This window comes from Peromyscus californicus, unplaced genomic scaffold (assembly GCF_007827085.1).
Source record: "Peromyscus californicus insignis strain IS unplaced genomic scaffold, ASM782708v3 Scaffold_12__1_contigs__length_115047231, whole genome shotgun sequence".
Taxonomy (NCBI): Eukaryota; Metazoa; Chordata; class Mammalia; order Rodentia; family Cricetidae; genus Peromyscus; species Peromyscus californicus.
In genome coordinates this window covers 80,292,034-80,309,316 of record NW_026294413.1, presented here as the reverse complement: position 1 = coordinate 80,309,316, position 17,283 = coordinate 80,292,034, and the positions used below count along the sequence as shown (strand labels likewise).

The 17,283-nt window shown below is 39.3% G+C and overlaps 1 protein-coding gene across 3 annotated transcripts in view; it reads right to left on the bottom strand.

The window, feature by feature from the left end:
• Nucleotides 1-17,283, bottom strand: part of Adk (adenosine kinase) — a 409,106-nt gene that overhangs the window by 342,639 nt on the left and 49,184 nt on the right. For all 3 annotated transcript variants that reach the window (XM_052733565.1, XM_052733567.1, XM_052733566.1), the window contains exon 3: nucleotides 10,475-10,528. In XM_052733565.1, coding sequence (XP_052589525.1) covers nucleotides 10,475-10,528 — 54 coding nt within the window. The remainder of the gene's footprint in view (nucleotides 1-10,474; nucleotides 10,529-17,283) is intronic.

Genomic DNA, 17,283 nt, shown 5'->3' with positions numbered 1-17,283 from the left:
CAACTACAGCTTACCTCTGGAACAGCAATAACTATTTGTAACCATTAAGGTTAGCAGCCTAACAGAACCCTAGGGATGATAAACTCAAAATCATCCGCATCTAGGACTCTGTGAGTCACTTGCAAGCAAAAGCTTCATAAGAGTAGTATATAAATCTCACAATTTTTTTAAACTGAAATATTTTGAACACGTTTTTCCCTCCCCCAGTTTCTCCTAGATCCTTCCCACTTCCACCTCACAACCCACTCAATTTTCTCTTTCAAAAACAAACAAACAAAAAAGCAAAAGACCAATAAGAGAAAAAAGTGCCAAAACAAAACAAAATGAAACAAAAAGCCCATGACAATACTGCTGAATTTATTTTGTGTTGACCAACTACTCCTGGGCACGGGGCCTGCCCTGTAGTGTGGATGATACACCCACTCCATTGGAGAACTGACTTCCCCTTTGCCAGAGGGTATCAACTGCCGATAGCTTCTTGGTTAGGGGTGAGAGCCTCTGTCTACTTCCCTCTTGGGGATGGGACCCTGTCTGGCTTGAAGTTGTGCAGGTCCTGTGCATGCTGCCACCATCTCTTGAGTTTGTATATGCATCAATCCTGTTGTGTCTGGAGGACACTGTTTGCTTGGAGTTCATCCATCACCTTTGGTTCTTACTGTCTTCCCATCTCCTCTTCAGAACAGATCCCTGAGGGTTCGTGAAAACATCCTATTTATTATTAAGTGCTCCAAAATTTCTCACTCTCTGCATATTGTCCAGTTGTGAATCTCTATGTTAATTCCCATCTACTGCAGAAGGAAGTTCTCTGATAGGGGTCCAGCCAATCTCATGACTTTTGAGAGATTAAGTACCTAAAAGGTTTATGCTCTCATACACTAAACACACACACACACACACACACACACACACACACACACACACACACGCCCTTGAATAGCCTAGGTAAGCACCTAAAACCACTGAGCTACATCCAAAGCCCAGAACAACATATTAAAAAAAAAAATTCTGATTAGAGAAACCTAAAACTTGTTTTTAAAAAGCTGTAACCCAAAAGAGCAGTTACAGTAACTGTGTAAACTTGATTACCAACACAAAGAGGTTGCTAAAATTAGAAGTACTTATAAACAAAGTTGATTCAAATGTTGTGGAAAAATAAAGATTTTTGCTCTCTGCTAAGAAAGTATAAAGACAGCAACATTTAAATATGCCAAAGTGAAGGATTTACATTACTTGTGATATTTAGGCAATATTTTAAATTTCTTATTAAAACAATTTCTAACACTAAACAATTTCAAGAATAATACAAGTTAATGCATTACTACGTGCTGTACTGGGAAGTACTTTTGTAATGGTAAACATTAAAAAAACAAAACAGCGACAACAGAAGGGGACTTGAGGGATGGCTCCAAGGTCAAAATGTCACATGGAACTGATTAAGTATTAACTGAAACTTTGAGGGAAGGTTCCAATCTAGTCTGCATAGTATTTTAATTGCTCTGTTACATTCTGGGAAATCATGCTGCAGTCTTTATGGAGTTCCACAGAGGGAGATAACACCAAAGAATAAAATGATAATATAACAAATTTCCAGTCACAGTCTGCTCGAAGTCACAGATTCCAGTCACTAATATGAGCTTAGATTATCCTCTACAGGTCTATCTCAATGATTAGCTGACTCAAAGTAACACAGACAACATGCATGTGGTAGCATTCCATTTCCAAGAAGACACAAAATATAAATTCATTAACTGCCGTTAGAACTGGTAGTGGTTTTGTTCAGTTTTGTTTTTCAATTAGTTAATAAGATGTCCTTTTAAAAGACATAAACTCGGCCGGGCGGTGGTGGCGCATGCCTTTAATCCCAGCACTCAGGAGGCAGAGGCGGGCAGATCTCTGTGAGTTCGAGGCCAGCCTGGGCTACCAAGTGAGTCCCAGGAAAGGCGTAAAGCTACACAGAGAAACCCTGCCTCGAAAAACCAAAAAAAAAAAAAGACATAAACTCTTGATTCTTTGGAGAACAAGTCCACATAACTTAGCTTCAGTCTCAAAAACAAGGCCTCCGAACAGCAGTGTACTCGAAGTTCCCAGGGGAGATGGGTAATGAGTACCTCATGTTTTAAATATGAAGCAAGTGTATACTGATCTCAAGGAAATGTCAGTGTAAGATTTTTAGCACATACATATTTTGAATTTTATTAGAAGCTTAGCAATGTCTATCAGGACACAACACCATTATAAGTAAAACCTATTCTGTTGTCAGAAAAAAATAGGGAAATTGATTGGCTTCTTGGTGGATATGATTTTTGTTTTGCTTTTTGAGAAAGAGATCATGCTATCAGCCCAGGCTGTTCATAAACTCAGAATCCTCCTGCATCAGCCTCTTGGGGAACTAGAAAGGTTAGAGGTCCAAGGTTCAGGGAAAAGCACTAAACACACCTGTCTAGGTTAATGTGCACACCTTTAATTCCAGCACCCAGCACTCAGGAGGCAGAGGTAGGACTATCTCTGTGAGTTTGAGGCCAGCCAGGTCTACAGAGCAAGTTCTATAGCCAAGGCCATACAAAGAAACCCTGTCTCAGGGGAAAAAAAAAAAAATGAGTTAAATTTTTGAAAGAAGTGTATAGGCATGGCTAACTGCTGACCTAACCAGTAAAGGGAGTGAGTATGTTGTTAGCAATTTGAACCTTCTCCTCTGAGTTTTCAGTGAGGTATCTGATGATACACCTGAGCCTGGCAGTTGAGAAAATATTTCAGTTGTTCTGCCTTTTGCATTTAATGTCTTCTTTGTAAAATGGTAATAATTACACTTTATCTTTAGGGGTGGGATGGGGATCTCAGCACTTAAGAGCACTGGCTGCACTTATAAAAAGATTCAGTTCCCAGTACCCACATGGCTGCTCCCAATCCTCTCTCTATAACTCCAGTTTTGTGGGTTCTAACGCCCTCTACTGGCCTCTTCAGGTATTGCATGCAGGTGGTATACACATAAATGGAGGAAAAATTAATATACATAAAAAAAATCAAGAAAATCTTCTTTTAAAGGGATTTAATGAAGCTAAAAAGAAACTATGTACACTAAAATTTAAATATACCAGGACTAGAGAGATGGCTCAGGGGTTAAGAGCACTGGTTGCTCTTCCAGAGGACCTGGGTTCAATTCCCAGCACCCACATGGCAGCTCACAACTGTCTGTAAGTAAGTACAGTTCCGGGGATCCAACACCCTCACATAGACATACATCCAGACAAAATACCAATGCACATAAAAATAAATAAATCTTTAAAAAAAATTTAAGTATACATAAATACAGAAAAGTATGGTTGCAGGTTTGTGTACATGGTAATATTCATAACACCTTTCTTGGTTTAGAAGTTTATGTAGCCCAGGCTGACCTGGAACACACAATCATCCTGCCTTGGGCTCCTGAGTACTGATAGCCTTTTGCACAGACTTCTACTCTTGGAAAAGCTGTCTCTCAAATAACACCTGGGCTTTGGATTAATGATTTGCCATTATTATCCCTATTTTCCCTTATTTAGTAATCTCTAGATATAGCCTCTTAGATTCCACCATTAAATTTATAAGAAAAGTTTGAATCATTTGTGGGATATGCTTAAGACTTAAATGACCTCATTTGATGCTAGTCTGGGATCCAAAAAGAAGGTACCTGATGAAGTCAGCAATTCTAACACAGGTTGAGTATTTATCACCAGAGTAGCAGCTTCATAAGAACCAACTAGTGGGGCTGGAGAGATGGCTCAGAGGTTAAGAGCATCGGCTGCTCTTCCAGAGGTCCTGAGTTCAATTCCCAGCAACCATATGGTGGCTCACAACCATCTATAATGAGATCTGGTGCCCTCTTCTGGTGTGCAGGCATACATGCAGACATAACACTGTAAACATAATAAATAAATCTTAAAAAAACAAAAACCAAAATATAAATATATATATATATATATAACCAACTAGTGCCCACTGGGTGGTGGTGGTGGTGATGGTGCACACCTTTGATCCAGCACTCGGGAGGCAGAGGCAGGTAGATATCTGTGAGTTCGAGGCCAGCCTGGTCTACAAAGCAAGTTCCAGACCAGCCTATTACACAGAGAAACCCTGTCCTCCCCCTCCCCCCCCAAAAAAAAGAACCAATTAGTAGACACCCAAAGGAGCTTTTCAAAGACCAATTTAAAAAGCAATGTAGCAAAGTTACCTTGCAAAGATTAAGACTACATAGAAAGACAACTTTAAAATATGATTCTGGGGCCTGCTAGGATGTAGCTCAGTGTTAAGAGTGCTTGCCTGTATCCATGAGGCCAAGTTTGGTCCCCACCACTGGAAACAAACGTACAAACAAAAACATACACGAATAAATGTCTCTTACATAAAGGAGACTGGTATCTTAGAGGTTAAATTTCCCAACGGAAACAAGCATAGACTCAAAAAGACTAAGAGAGAAGAAGTCTGACGTGGTCTAGAGGAAGGAGATCTAAGGCAAACAAAGATGCCAATGATGAGGGTCCTGAGTAAGATACTCAAGGTACTCAAGGAAATGAAAAACACAAAACAGGTTCAATATTATTTTATATAAAATAGATAAAAATGTAGAATATAACTCAAATTATGAGTCTGACATTTCATAAGCATAAACATTTTTTGTATGAATCTGATATAAACCTTTGTATTTTTGCCTTACCTTAAAGGAATTTTAAGTGTCTTCAACTTCGAAGTCATGCATAGTGTGGAAGCCCAAATTACTCAGGGTCAGAGAATCTGAGCTTGCTTTACCTAGCAGGGGTGCATAAGGGGATGATTTGAACATGGGTGTGGCTATCAGGTGTTTGGAAGGGTCTACACTTGGCTGTACGGTGTGCTTTGATCTAGCAAGAGGGTGGTCTTTTGCCCCTCCCCTTTGCATTGTTATAAAAATCCTTTTGAATAAACAGAAAAGGCCGTTGGGTATTGACTCAGGTCCTCCCGAAACTATCCTGTGTTTCTGTCTTTCTCCTCTTCGCTATCTTTTTACCTAATATTTCTTATCCCTCTCTCCTCCTCATAGGAACCCTGGAAAAAGTGGGAAGTGACCTCCCACAGCATATACAATACTTGGTTGATTTTCTGCAACCCACTTAGTATTGGTTCTAAAATCACAAATTGGTCCTGTGATACTAATTTAGGCAGCAAGATGTTGTGGTGATTCTTATCAGTTACTAAATCTAATATTAACCTTTTAAAATTACTGTATAAGGGCATGGGGAGTTAATTTAGCAGATAAGAGCACTTGATGTTTTTGCAAAGGATTAGGGTTTGGTTCGCAGTACCCACATGGCAGCTCATAACCATCTGTAAATCTAGGTCCAGGGAACCTGAGAACCGCTTCTAGCCTCCACAGGGAACATGCACACATATGGTATACATACATATAAATGCTAGCAAAACACTCATACACACAAAATAAAATAATCTTTAAAAATAAATAAAATTGGCAGAGACAGGCGGATCTCTGTGAGTTCGAGGCCAGCCTGGGCTATCAAGTGAGTCCCAGGAAAGGCGCAAAGCTACACAGAGAAACCCTGTCTCGAAAAACCAATAAATAAATAAATAAATAAATAAATAAATAAATAAATAAATAAATAAATAAATAAATAAATAAATAAAATTACTGTATGTTTAGGGGGCTTTTTGATGTAACCAAGAAACAAACAAAGAATTTTTAATAGGAATCAGGAGACCAGTTTCTGGCTCAGCATTGTCATTAAATGGACATATTAACCTATAACAGGTCACTTTATTAATATGACTCTCACCATATTCATGACAAAATGGGGTATTAGACTTTACCTTAGTATCTGTCTTAAAAAGTCAATCAAATAGATCTAAGTCCTTTAAGAGATATTTGATATTTCCTCCTGCTTTGTAGAGTATAGCAAAGTGGAGAAAAAAAAAATCAGCTATCAAGTTTAATTTCTATAAAGTAGTATGGATAAGCTTTCAGTAATAACTTTACCAACTATTAACTTTTCTTACATGAATCTTCAGGATCACATCTCAATATACTATTCATACTCAAAGCAATATAAAATTTACATATTTATAAAACAAATACATTTGTGTAAAAAAAAAATGGTTCTTTCTTCTACATTGCAGATCTGTCCAAAAATAAGAAAACAAACTATTCTTAAGTCTCTATTTACAAATGAAGTTAGTATCTTTCACTTTTTTAATAACTTTGCTGAGACATGATAAATATACAAAAACTATACAATATCTTTGAATGGTGCCTAGTAAAATGATATGGCATGGATATAAAATGCAACTCCCCAGCCCCTGGCATTTGTTGAAGGCTTGGTCCTTAATGCAATATTCAAAAATAAGACTTTCAGATCAAGAATGAATCACAGGAGCTCTGTCTTAATCCATGGACCACCTTACTGATAGATTAAGAATTTAATGGCATTATCGAGGTGATAAAAATAGGAAGATGTGGGGACTCGTTGGAGGTGGTGTGCCTGTAAACGACTATCTCATTCCTGGCAACTGTCCTTTCTCACTCTCTCCTTCCCTCTCTCTCTGATCTCTCTCCCTCCTTCATACCTCCACCTCCCTCTGAATCTCTGTCTCTCTCTCTCTTGCTGGCTTCCAGAGCAGCTTTCCTCTAGCACACCTTTATACCATGTTCTGTCTTGCCACACTCCTACAGGGATGAAGCCAAGCCACCTTGGACTGAAGTCTGAGTCTGTGAGCCAAAATTGACCATTCTCTCTTTAGACTGTTTCTCGGGTGCACTTTTTCATAGATGTGTTATGCTCATACACAGTAACTGGCGCAAGCAAGGAAAAAAACTACTGAACAAATGTGACACTTTTCTTATTTTAAGCTATTCCATTTATAAAACTAAGATTGCAATGAAGTTAAAAAAAATCCATAGAAAACTAATAACCAATTTCATTATGTAATTATTCACAGAGCCAAGCATGAAGCCCATAGTTTTGGATTAATCACATCACAACTGTACCTGTTCTACTTCCCTAACTCAAAACATCCCCTAGAGCAGAGAATTCAGTGTGTAGAAACAAGGAAAACCATTCTGCTTAGAGAAACAAATATCACTGCTGACAAATACCTTCCGTGTGACAAGTGGGTTTTCCAGGAAGAGGTTGGGGAGAGTGTCCATGAAGTATGAGTGACTGTTTATGGAATCTGACTCATCAGATTTTGGGAACTAAGACAATTTTTAATAGAAAATAGTTATTTCCCATAAAGCAATACCAACTATCAGTATATATTTTTAATAAAAACAGTGATTCCACATAAAGCAATACCAACTATCAGTTACTGATAGCTTGTCTGTATACACTGAATCAGGGTACAGTGTAGGCAAGTGAGTAATGTGATAGTATCCAGGTTTTTTAATAATATCATAATGAGTTGATTATTTTGAATATAAGAATCAGTAATAGAGGCAGGCGGTATGGTGCATACCTTTAATCCCAGCATTTGGGAGGCAGAGACAGGCGGATCTCTGTGAGTTCGAGGCCAACCTGGTCAACAGAGCAAGTTCCAGGACAGGCTCCAAAGCTACACAGAGAAACCCTGCCTCGAAAAACAAAAACAAAATAAAACAAAAACAAGAATTAATAATAGTGTTTTATAAGATAATATATGCATCGTTGATTAGAAAATTACATTTTGGTAATTTTTTTCGTGTATGTACATACATGTACGTGTGTACATATGTGCTTTACATGTGTGTTAAGTGCAAGTGTATGTATACCACAGCAAATATATGGTGGTCAGAGGACAACCTCGGGTGTAGGTCATCATGATCCATCTTGTTTTAAGCAGAGTCAATCTGTGGTTTGCCACTGAGCACAACAATCTTGCTGTCCCACAAGCTTTGGGGAATTCCATCTACACCTCATATCTCACCGCCAGAGCACTGGGACTACAGAGACACAATGTACTTATGTTCCATGTGATCTAGGGATTCACACTTGCCTGGCAAGCTCTCTAGTCACTGGGCTGTCTTCTCAGCCATAAAATTTGCTTTATATCTATATTGTAAATTTTTTAAAGCACTAGTCTTAAGCACAAAGAGATTTGGGCTATTCTTTTTAACAGATATAAAATATTTGTTCATATTTATAGGGCATAGTAAAGTTCAACAATTCAACACATGCACACAATGTGTCATCATCAAACGAGGGTGATTAGCATTTCTACCTTCTCAGTGAGAATTCTAGCTATTTGAATTTTGAAGGCAAAATTGAGATTATTTATAAACATCTTTCATGAAGAGCTGAATATGAATTTAAATTCAAGATTCTATTCATATTCAATTGGAAGTTTTTGTTAGGGCAGAGGTCAAAGAAACTACATGACAGAAAACAGAAAAAGTCACCCAACTGCCAATAAAGAACAGATAGACTATTCAGATAAAAATACCATACTATCCAGGATAGCCAGGGATACACAAAGAAACCCTGTCTTAAAAAAAAAAAAAAAAAGCCATACTAATCAGCAATAAAAAGGGAATTAAAATGGCACATGCAACAATAATGATGATCTACCTCAACAACAAACTGAATAGCCAAGCATAGTAGTTCATGGTTATCATGTCCCCACTCAAGGAGCAGAGACAGGGGGATCGCTGTGAGTTTAGAGTCAGCATGGTAGTATGCAAAGAGAGTTCCAAGCCAGCCAGGGCTACACAGTGAAGGTCTATGCCAAAAGAGGGGGAAGAAGAAAAAGGTGGCTTTATTAAATAAAAAAAAAGTCACACCTATGATTTCCCTTAGTCAAAATTCTAGCATAAGAAATTTAGAAGAACAAAAGCAAAAAACAAAACCCAAAAACCAAAAAAACAAACCAAAACAAGAAACTCTTAACTACTAAACCCAGTAATTTAAGGGGAAGTCTTCTGACATCTGAAACTTACTTTGAAATGAATCAACCAACCAATAAATAAATAAAAAGACAAATTAATGAATGGATTGAAGACAAAACATGAAAGTGATGAGTACAACGAAACATAAATCCAGAGGTTGAATATGTGGGTGAATGTACAGTGTATGTTTAATTCTTCCAGAGCTACATTTTTATGTATCTGGTAAAATTAAATGTCAGAAATGATTTTTCATAGTAAATTGCAAGAAAAAAATCATTAGTCAAGTTCTTAACATGGAGGTGAACTGAACATTGGACAGCTAACAAATAAACATTAAAACAAACCGAAGAGCAGACAATTCAAATGTTACATAACAAACAAGACATAGTGCCTATGTGCTGTGTATACAGATGAAGACTCAGTTAAGTAAATCAAGAGGGATCTGAGTTAGACATGAAGATAAAATGGCTACGGGGCGTTGTGGCTCTCTTCCGTAACCCATAATCCGGCACCTGCCTGGCAGAGGGTTGCTCTGAGTTCAAAAGTAGCCAGGGCACATAGTGATACTTTGTCATCCAGAGCTACAAAGTGAGAATTTTATAATTAATTAATTAATTAATTAATTAAATGTATCTAATATACTAAGAAAATTTCCAAGGAACTTTGGAAAATCAATATAATTATAAATGGGATACAGACTTAATTGATAAGCAGAGTAAGTAATATGGTGTAACCTAAAGATATAATTAGAATTAAAGTCCTCCAAGTCTTCCTTTTACAGCACTGATGCTGCCTGTTTATATAATATTCAACATTACCAGCATTTTCTTTACTGAATAATGGGGAAAATAGACTAAAATAAAATAGAACCATATAAAAAGTTTAAAGCTTCCCTCTTTAGACAATCCTGTTCAAAAGACTGACATAAGTTTCAAATTTTCCAAACCGATCATTTGTAACTAAAATACTGACAGTCCTTGTCAGATGGCAATCTTTAAAATACCACCTTCCAGTAGAAAAATGTCAAAGAAAATATCCCAGCATCCCATGGTAAGTAGTTCTCAAAAGTAAAAAAAAAAAATAGAAATCTAAAAGATAGATGTACATTAAAAAAAAAATTTCAGGCTTCATGTTTGAAGTACTTTATTCTAAACAACAGGCAGGTATTTGCTTTTGTATAAAACTATAAAAGAAATAGAATCATGTTTATTCATCTTTAGCAAGTGCTAGAAAAAGCACCAGAATAAAACTACAAAATTAACTATGAATTCCGTGTTTTATCCAGGGAAAGAAAAAGAAATGATGTGTTTCCAAATGTAACAATAATCTGGAAAATCAAATACAAAGTGACATATTTCAATGAGTATCACAAACAATTACTCTGGGGTGCATTAATATATATGGGGTGATAAAGCACAAATTATACAGTGCAAATTACTCTAATCCCACTAAGATTACAGCCATAGTATATGTATATATATATGTGTGTGTGTGTGTGTGTGTGTGTGTACGTATGTAATCTTTAAATCAAGCGGCTTACATACACCTACTTCATAGAGTGAATGATGTACAACTGAGGTCTAATGAACTTACAATTCCTTGTGCTTGTCTTCAGCCAAGATCTGGTCATTTGGTTTCAGAGAATACCTGCAACACACAACAACACCCTGGTCAGACAAACATACAAACACACTTGCCTCAAGACTCATTTGACTGCATGTTCTCCCATCAAACTGGAGGGTACAATCTGTTGAGTTCTATCAAATGAACACTATGACACTGGTGTATGTCTCTGAATTGACTGACAAACATCAGGAATATCCAAGCAGCTGGCTCTTCACTGTTACTAGTCACTTCCTCGGACACCACCCCAGGCGTGAAGGCATCAATGTGACCATGGACTGAAACACAAGGTACCTTTAGTATTCTCTGCAGTGAATCACATGTAACAGTACTCTCTTCCGCAGTTTCAAATTTAACTACTAACTCCAGTGTTAAGGATTTTAAAAGTTGACAGAACATTGTGACTATTCATTAACTACATAGTAAACATTTACCATGTACCAAGCTATGTACTAAAAAAGAATAGCATACGTTTTCATATCCACCCCCACTCCCCCCCCCAAACACACATATGCACACACATGCTAAGCAAGGGCCCACTTTTTCCTCTTTCACAATGAGAAAGTGTCTTAGTGTCTCACTAAGCAGCCCAGGCTCGCTTTAAACCTACTGTGCAGCCCAGGTAGACGTTGATCTTGTAGCCCTCTTGTCTCAGCCTCCCAAGAAACCAGGATTATGACCCTTCACCACCAGGCCCGGCTGAAGGTTTTGGTTGCTGTTGCTAGTAGATGTGAGTGGGGAGCTGGTATATGGGCACATGTGCACGAGTGGACATGCCTGTACACACATATTAAGTGCCCAGGGGAGGGTGCCAGCTGTCCTCCTCTATTTCTCTCTATCCTGTTCCTTTGAGGCACAGACTATCCCTGAACCTGGAGCTGGCGTTTTTCGGCTAGACTGGCAGCCAGCAAGCAACCCCTGGGGATCCTCCTCTCTCCGGTCCCCACAGGGCTGGCTTTATATGGGTACAGTGATCAAAACACCAGGTCCTCATGTATGCACAGCAAGCACCCCACCACTGAGCGGGAATTTTCAGCTCACCTATTCAGTAGCTTGCTGACCACTGACAGGAACCTCACTCCTTTATCTCAGTTTTTCTATCTACAAAATATAGGTTGCTATAAATGTTATAACAGGCATCTTCAATTTGTACTGCTGAAGATGAAAAGACTTTTCTTTTGAGGTTGTCACAGAAACAGACAACCAACCACTTCCAGGTCATCAACTCCACTGTTCAAGCCTGTTATGTTTTCTCTATCTCCATAAGAAGGAACAGAGGTCTATGTAGAAAAGTAATGTTGATTTCCTTTTTTTTTTTTTTTTTCCTTTCTGTGGGAGACCAGCTCCCACTTTTTTTATGACAGGGAACTCTTGAGGAGAGAGGGATAAGAGCCTTAGGTGGAAATATTGAGGTAGAAGGATAGAGGGGAGAGAAACAGAAACACAGGATAGCCTTGGGAGGGCCTGGATCATTATCCACTGGCCCCTCCTGGCTCTTCTAAAGGGCTATTTATAGGAATGCCAAGGGGTGTAGCAAATGACCTCCCCCTCGCTCAGTCAAGTGGTAACCATGCACGTGGTCAAGCAATCCTCTAATGCAGCCCTGCTGGGTAAAGCAAGCTCAGATCTCACTAGGAAACCTTTGTGAGCCCCCACACCTTTCTCTTTCCCAAGTGCTATTATTCACTGGACCTGTTTGTTCTGAATAGACGTGTATTGTACTGCCTGGGATTAAAAAAACAACTCTGAGATTCTAAACAAAGAACAGTCCATAATATTTAGTCCATAAAGAATTCCTGCCTGGCAGTGGTGGTACACGCCTTTAATCCTAGCACTTGGGAGACAGAGGCAAGCAGATCTCTGTGAGTTCCAAGCCAGCCTGGTCTAGAGCTAGTTCCAGGACAGCCAAGCCTACATAGAAAAACTCTGTTGGGGGATAGGTGGTGAGAGGGGAGGGGAGGAGGGATTTTTTTTTAAAGCACTACAAACTAGCAGTTGGAGAGATGGCTTAGGGGTTAAGAGAGCTGGCTGTTCTTCCAGGGTTCAATTCCCAGTAATCAAATGGTGGCTCACAGCCATCTACAATGGGATCTGATGTCCTCTTCTGGAGTGCAGGTATACAAGCAGATAGAGCACTCATACATAAAATACATTTAAAAAAAATTTAATGCACTACAAACTAACTACAGATCCTTCTGTTACATTATTTCTGTAAAGAATAAAGTTATAAATTAGAAATGAGGAACCTGGCCGGGTGGTGGTGGTGGTGGTGGCGGCGGCGGCGGCGGCGGCGGCGGCGGCGGCGGCGGCGGCGGCGGCGCACGCCTTTAATCCCAGCACTCAGAAGGCAGAGCCAGGCGGATCTCTGTGAGTTCCAGGCCAGCCTGGTCTACAGAGCAGGATCCAGGAAAGGCATCAAAACTACACAGAGAAACCCTGTCCCAAAAAAGCAAAAAACAAAAAAACAAAAAGCAAAAAAAAAAAAAAAAAAAGAGGAACTTTGGCTATAATGTTCTATTTTTAGATACCTCCAACAGTAGAAAAGATTGACAAGTTTCATCTAAAAAGTTTATATCTGTGCTGTGTTTAATAAATAATGTATTACTTTTCAGGAAAAGTCCTATTAAACAAAGTTCAGAGAGTTTCAAAATATAAACCATATAGACTTATTTGTCCCTGGCAACAAACTTCAAACCAGGCTCCTGGCTCTCTCTTCTATCAACAAGGATTAAGTATCAGAAGACAAGCCCTAAGGGTTGTCTTAGTGACTCTTCCTGACAAAAGAAACCTAAGAGAGAAAAGTTGTGTTCGGGCTCACATTTGAGGGTATCACTTAGCCTGTCAGGGAAGTCCTGGTGGCAGAGAGAGCTAGAGGCTGTTGGCCACACTGTCACCACAGTTAGCAAGCAGGAAACTAGGATTACTAGCACTCAGCTCACTGTCTCACTTTTTTCAGTCTAGGACCGAATCCCATGGAATGGTGTCCGCACAATTAAGGTGAGTCTTCCCATCCCAATTAACCTAATCGAGAGAATCTCTCGTGTGTTTGTGTGTGTGTGTGTGTGTGTGTGTGTGTGTGTGTGTGTGTGTCCCCGTCCAGGGGCTTGTCTCCTAAGTAATTCTAAATTCCGCCAGGCTAATAATTAGTATTAACTGTCACAGGGACAGGAGGGAGCACTTGCCTACAATGACAGAGACACCAGAAGCTCTAATCCCAGTTACTCATGAGGCTGAAAGACCACTTGAGGTGAAGGGTTTAAAGCAGTCCTGGCAACATGCTGAGACTCTTAACTCAGGAGAAAAGGGGAGAGAGAGAGAATGAGGGGAAGGAGGAGATGGGGGGAGGGGGGAGAGATGAAGCAAGGGAAGTCATTACAGGAGCATGTATATCATCACATTTATTTTAATTGAGAAATAATGTCTGCCTGGAGAGTGGCTGATTGTTTAGGAATGCTTGTTGCTCTGTCCTGAAGGCCTGAGTTTGGCTCCCAGCAACCACGTTGGGCAGCTCACAAATACAGTTACTCCAGTGCCAAGGGATCCAGTGCCGCCTTCTACTCGCCTCTTCAGGCATTTCCACACACATCTGCACACGCAGTCAGATGCGCACAGACATATAAACAATAAAAATGAAGTCAGACTCTTTCTATTGTAAGAGCAAATCTGGTAAGTCTGATACAGAAATCCTGCTCTGCCAGAGAGGTTGGAAATCAGACGTCCTCCTTAAAACGGGTATTTTTTAATAAATGTTTATTCATAATTGTTTATAACAATTCATCCAGAAAAACCATTTAACATAGCCACACTGAAATTAACAACATCAACTCTTCCTCAACCCTCTGTGAAATGTTCAGGCAAACGTGATGCCTCTGAGAAAAAGACCAATAATGGGTATAATCCAGCTACTTAGGAACCCCTTTTCAGAGAGTGTCAGTTACTTTCCTCACTGCTGCGACAAAAATACCTGTCCAAAACAACCTTCAGAAGGAAGGCTTTACTTGACTCACAATTTGAGGAAGTCCATAGTGTTGAGGATAGCATGGCCGTAGGAATGTAAGGATGCTGGTCACATTGCATCCACAGACAGGAAGCAGAGAGTGGCAAATGCTTATACCCAGCTAGCTTTCTCCTTTTTATGCGGTACAGGTCCTCAGACCATGGAATGCTACCACATTCAAGATGGGACATCTCGCCTCAATTAACCTAATTTAGCTAATCCCTCATAACCCAGATGAATACAAGCGATCACACCTAACTTGCATGAAGTCCTAGGTTTGATGCCCAGCATTGGGGGATGGGGAGGGGAAGGCAAGAGCCTTAAGAGCTTTTCCAAGTATACCTCCCTGAATGCCATGTCTCTATGACAGTAATCAGCTAGCCTGGTGGTTTCTGAGTTTTGCTTTCAGTAATACTGAAGAGCTTAATCAAATAATCAGCTGGTGTGTGATTTTTATGATAGTGTTTAAATAACAACACTGTTGAAAATTCTGTTACAATCCAATAAACAATGGGAACAGACTGCTCGGCCAGGACAAGTGCACAGGGAAAGAAGTCAAGTCTGCACACCTGTAATCTTAGCACTAAGAAGGCAGAAGCAGGTCCAAGTGTGCAAACTTAGCAAAACTGTCTCAGAAAAAGGTTTGAAGGGGAGGTTAAGAACACTTGCCTAGAGTTGGCAAAACCCTGGGCTCAGCCCCAGTACCACACATACACACAGCAATCCTGAACACTACTTCGTTGCAGCAATGAGTATTATTTAATCCACAAAAGATTAAACCAACTGAATCAAAGTTTTAGAAATAGTTTCACCACCTCACTTAAAAGATTTATTTCTGGTCATTTTATTTCCTTTTATTTAATTATTTATACTTTACTACATTTGTATAGCTTTACTACATGAGGACTATAATGTAATGACTAGGAGATGCTTTAGAATTAAATTTACATACATATTTTTATTGCAGAAACAGGGTGATCAATATTCATGAAACATGTTAATACATAAAATGAATTACATAAGGATAAATCTGAGGAGGAAAAGCACAGCACAATTTAATAGGCAAAGGAATACAAAGCTTTAAGAAGGAAAAAGTTTGTGTATTTTTGTAAATGATTGTTGGTATATAAAATCACTGGTAATTAGGACTCACTAAAAAAAGTGATCCATCAGTTTTATTTGGTTATAAAATCATAAATATTAATATGTATGAAAGCATCTGTTTATTAAATCTCGTTTATGGAATATAAACATTGAAAAATCTTAAGTGGCTACATGTGACATTGGCAAGTCATGTGACACATCATACAAGAGGCATTTAATCAATGCTACTTTCCTTCTTTGTCCAGCTGAATAAGAGGAATAACAAACTCATTTCTTGCCTTTTAGGACCGCACAATTCAGCAAGCAAACAAAATTTAAGGAGTATGGCAGAGAACAGCGGCAGTGGCATGAAAGGAAATACGGTTTCCTCCATCTAAGAATGGAAAAAAGGCAGTTTTATCTGTTCCTCTACTGTCTCTTCCTTCCGCTTCTCATCTCTGCTTTGCTCCTTCCTCACAAACAGCATGAACCTGAAAGGATCCAAAAGGGACTGGAAGAAAGGACCCACACTAGACAAGCAGCAGGCAGAAAACAGCCTGACTTTGATGAAACCGCTCAAAGGTAAAGCTTAGCCTCCCGAGTCACACGGGTCCTCACCAGTGGACGGGAAACACTGCTCTTGGCAGTTGTCATCCCATCTCAAGCTTTACAGCAAGCAGTACCCCTCCCGTGTTCCTTTCTCTGACCTGTCTCCACCTGTTCCTAACTAGGTAATGTTTCTAGCAAATCTTAAAACTTTCTCTTCCCTCATCTTGCCTGATTTTGCTTAATTTTATCTTTCTTCACTTACTTGACACTTCCACACTGCTTCCTAGGAGGCTGTCTGATAGCGTGTTCTGTCTGTAGTTTATATAAAACGCAAGACTCAAAAATGTCCTCCATTTTGACACCAACTCCAAACTTGGAAGGTTCCTAAAGCCATGTTTAGGCTCAATAATTTACTAGAAGCACTCATGAAATTCACTGAAAGCTATTATGTTCAAATTCTGAAATAAAATAGAAGGCTATAGGTTAAAATAAGCCACAGGAGAAAATACATAGGGCAGGTCTGAGAGAATTCCAAATCTGAAACTTCCACCGTCCCTCCCCATGGAGTTGGGATATTTTCCTCTCTCACGATCCACACGTAACAATGGGGCATGGTGGGTGTTGAGGAGTTTTGGAGTGTAGAGGTTTTATTGAGGCACCTTTACACAGCACGATGCACTGCTCATGTAACTGAACTCAAGTCACCTGGACAGTAAGAAGACCCTAAGCCTCCACACTAAACGATACTAACGGGTGTGGCCTGTCCCTTCACTAAAGAAAACACACACACACACACACACACACACACACACACACACACACACACATCTGTCAAGTAAATGATGTCAATGACTACCCAGAGGGAAGAAGGCAGATCTCTGCTGGGTCAGACCAAACAGCTTACTCCTCCTCTGTCTATGTGCATGTCTACTTACTTACACATGTCTAGCAATACACTGGTGCCTATCCATCCGTATTTGTGAGCTGTATTTTTCTCTGAAATACCAACTTCACCCAGTTGTAGTTCGGTAAATAACTATTATACACAAGATCAAAATAATTATTATTCCTGCTGCCCAAAAGAATATTCTAACTTTTAAGACTAGAGTACTCTTTGGTTTACGAATCACAGAGGAAATCTTAGAGAGTA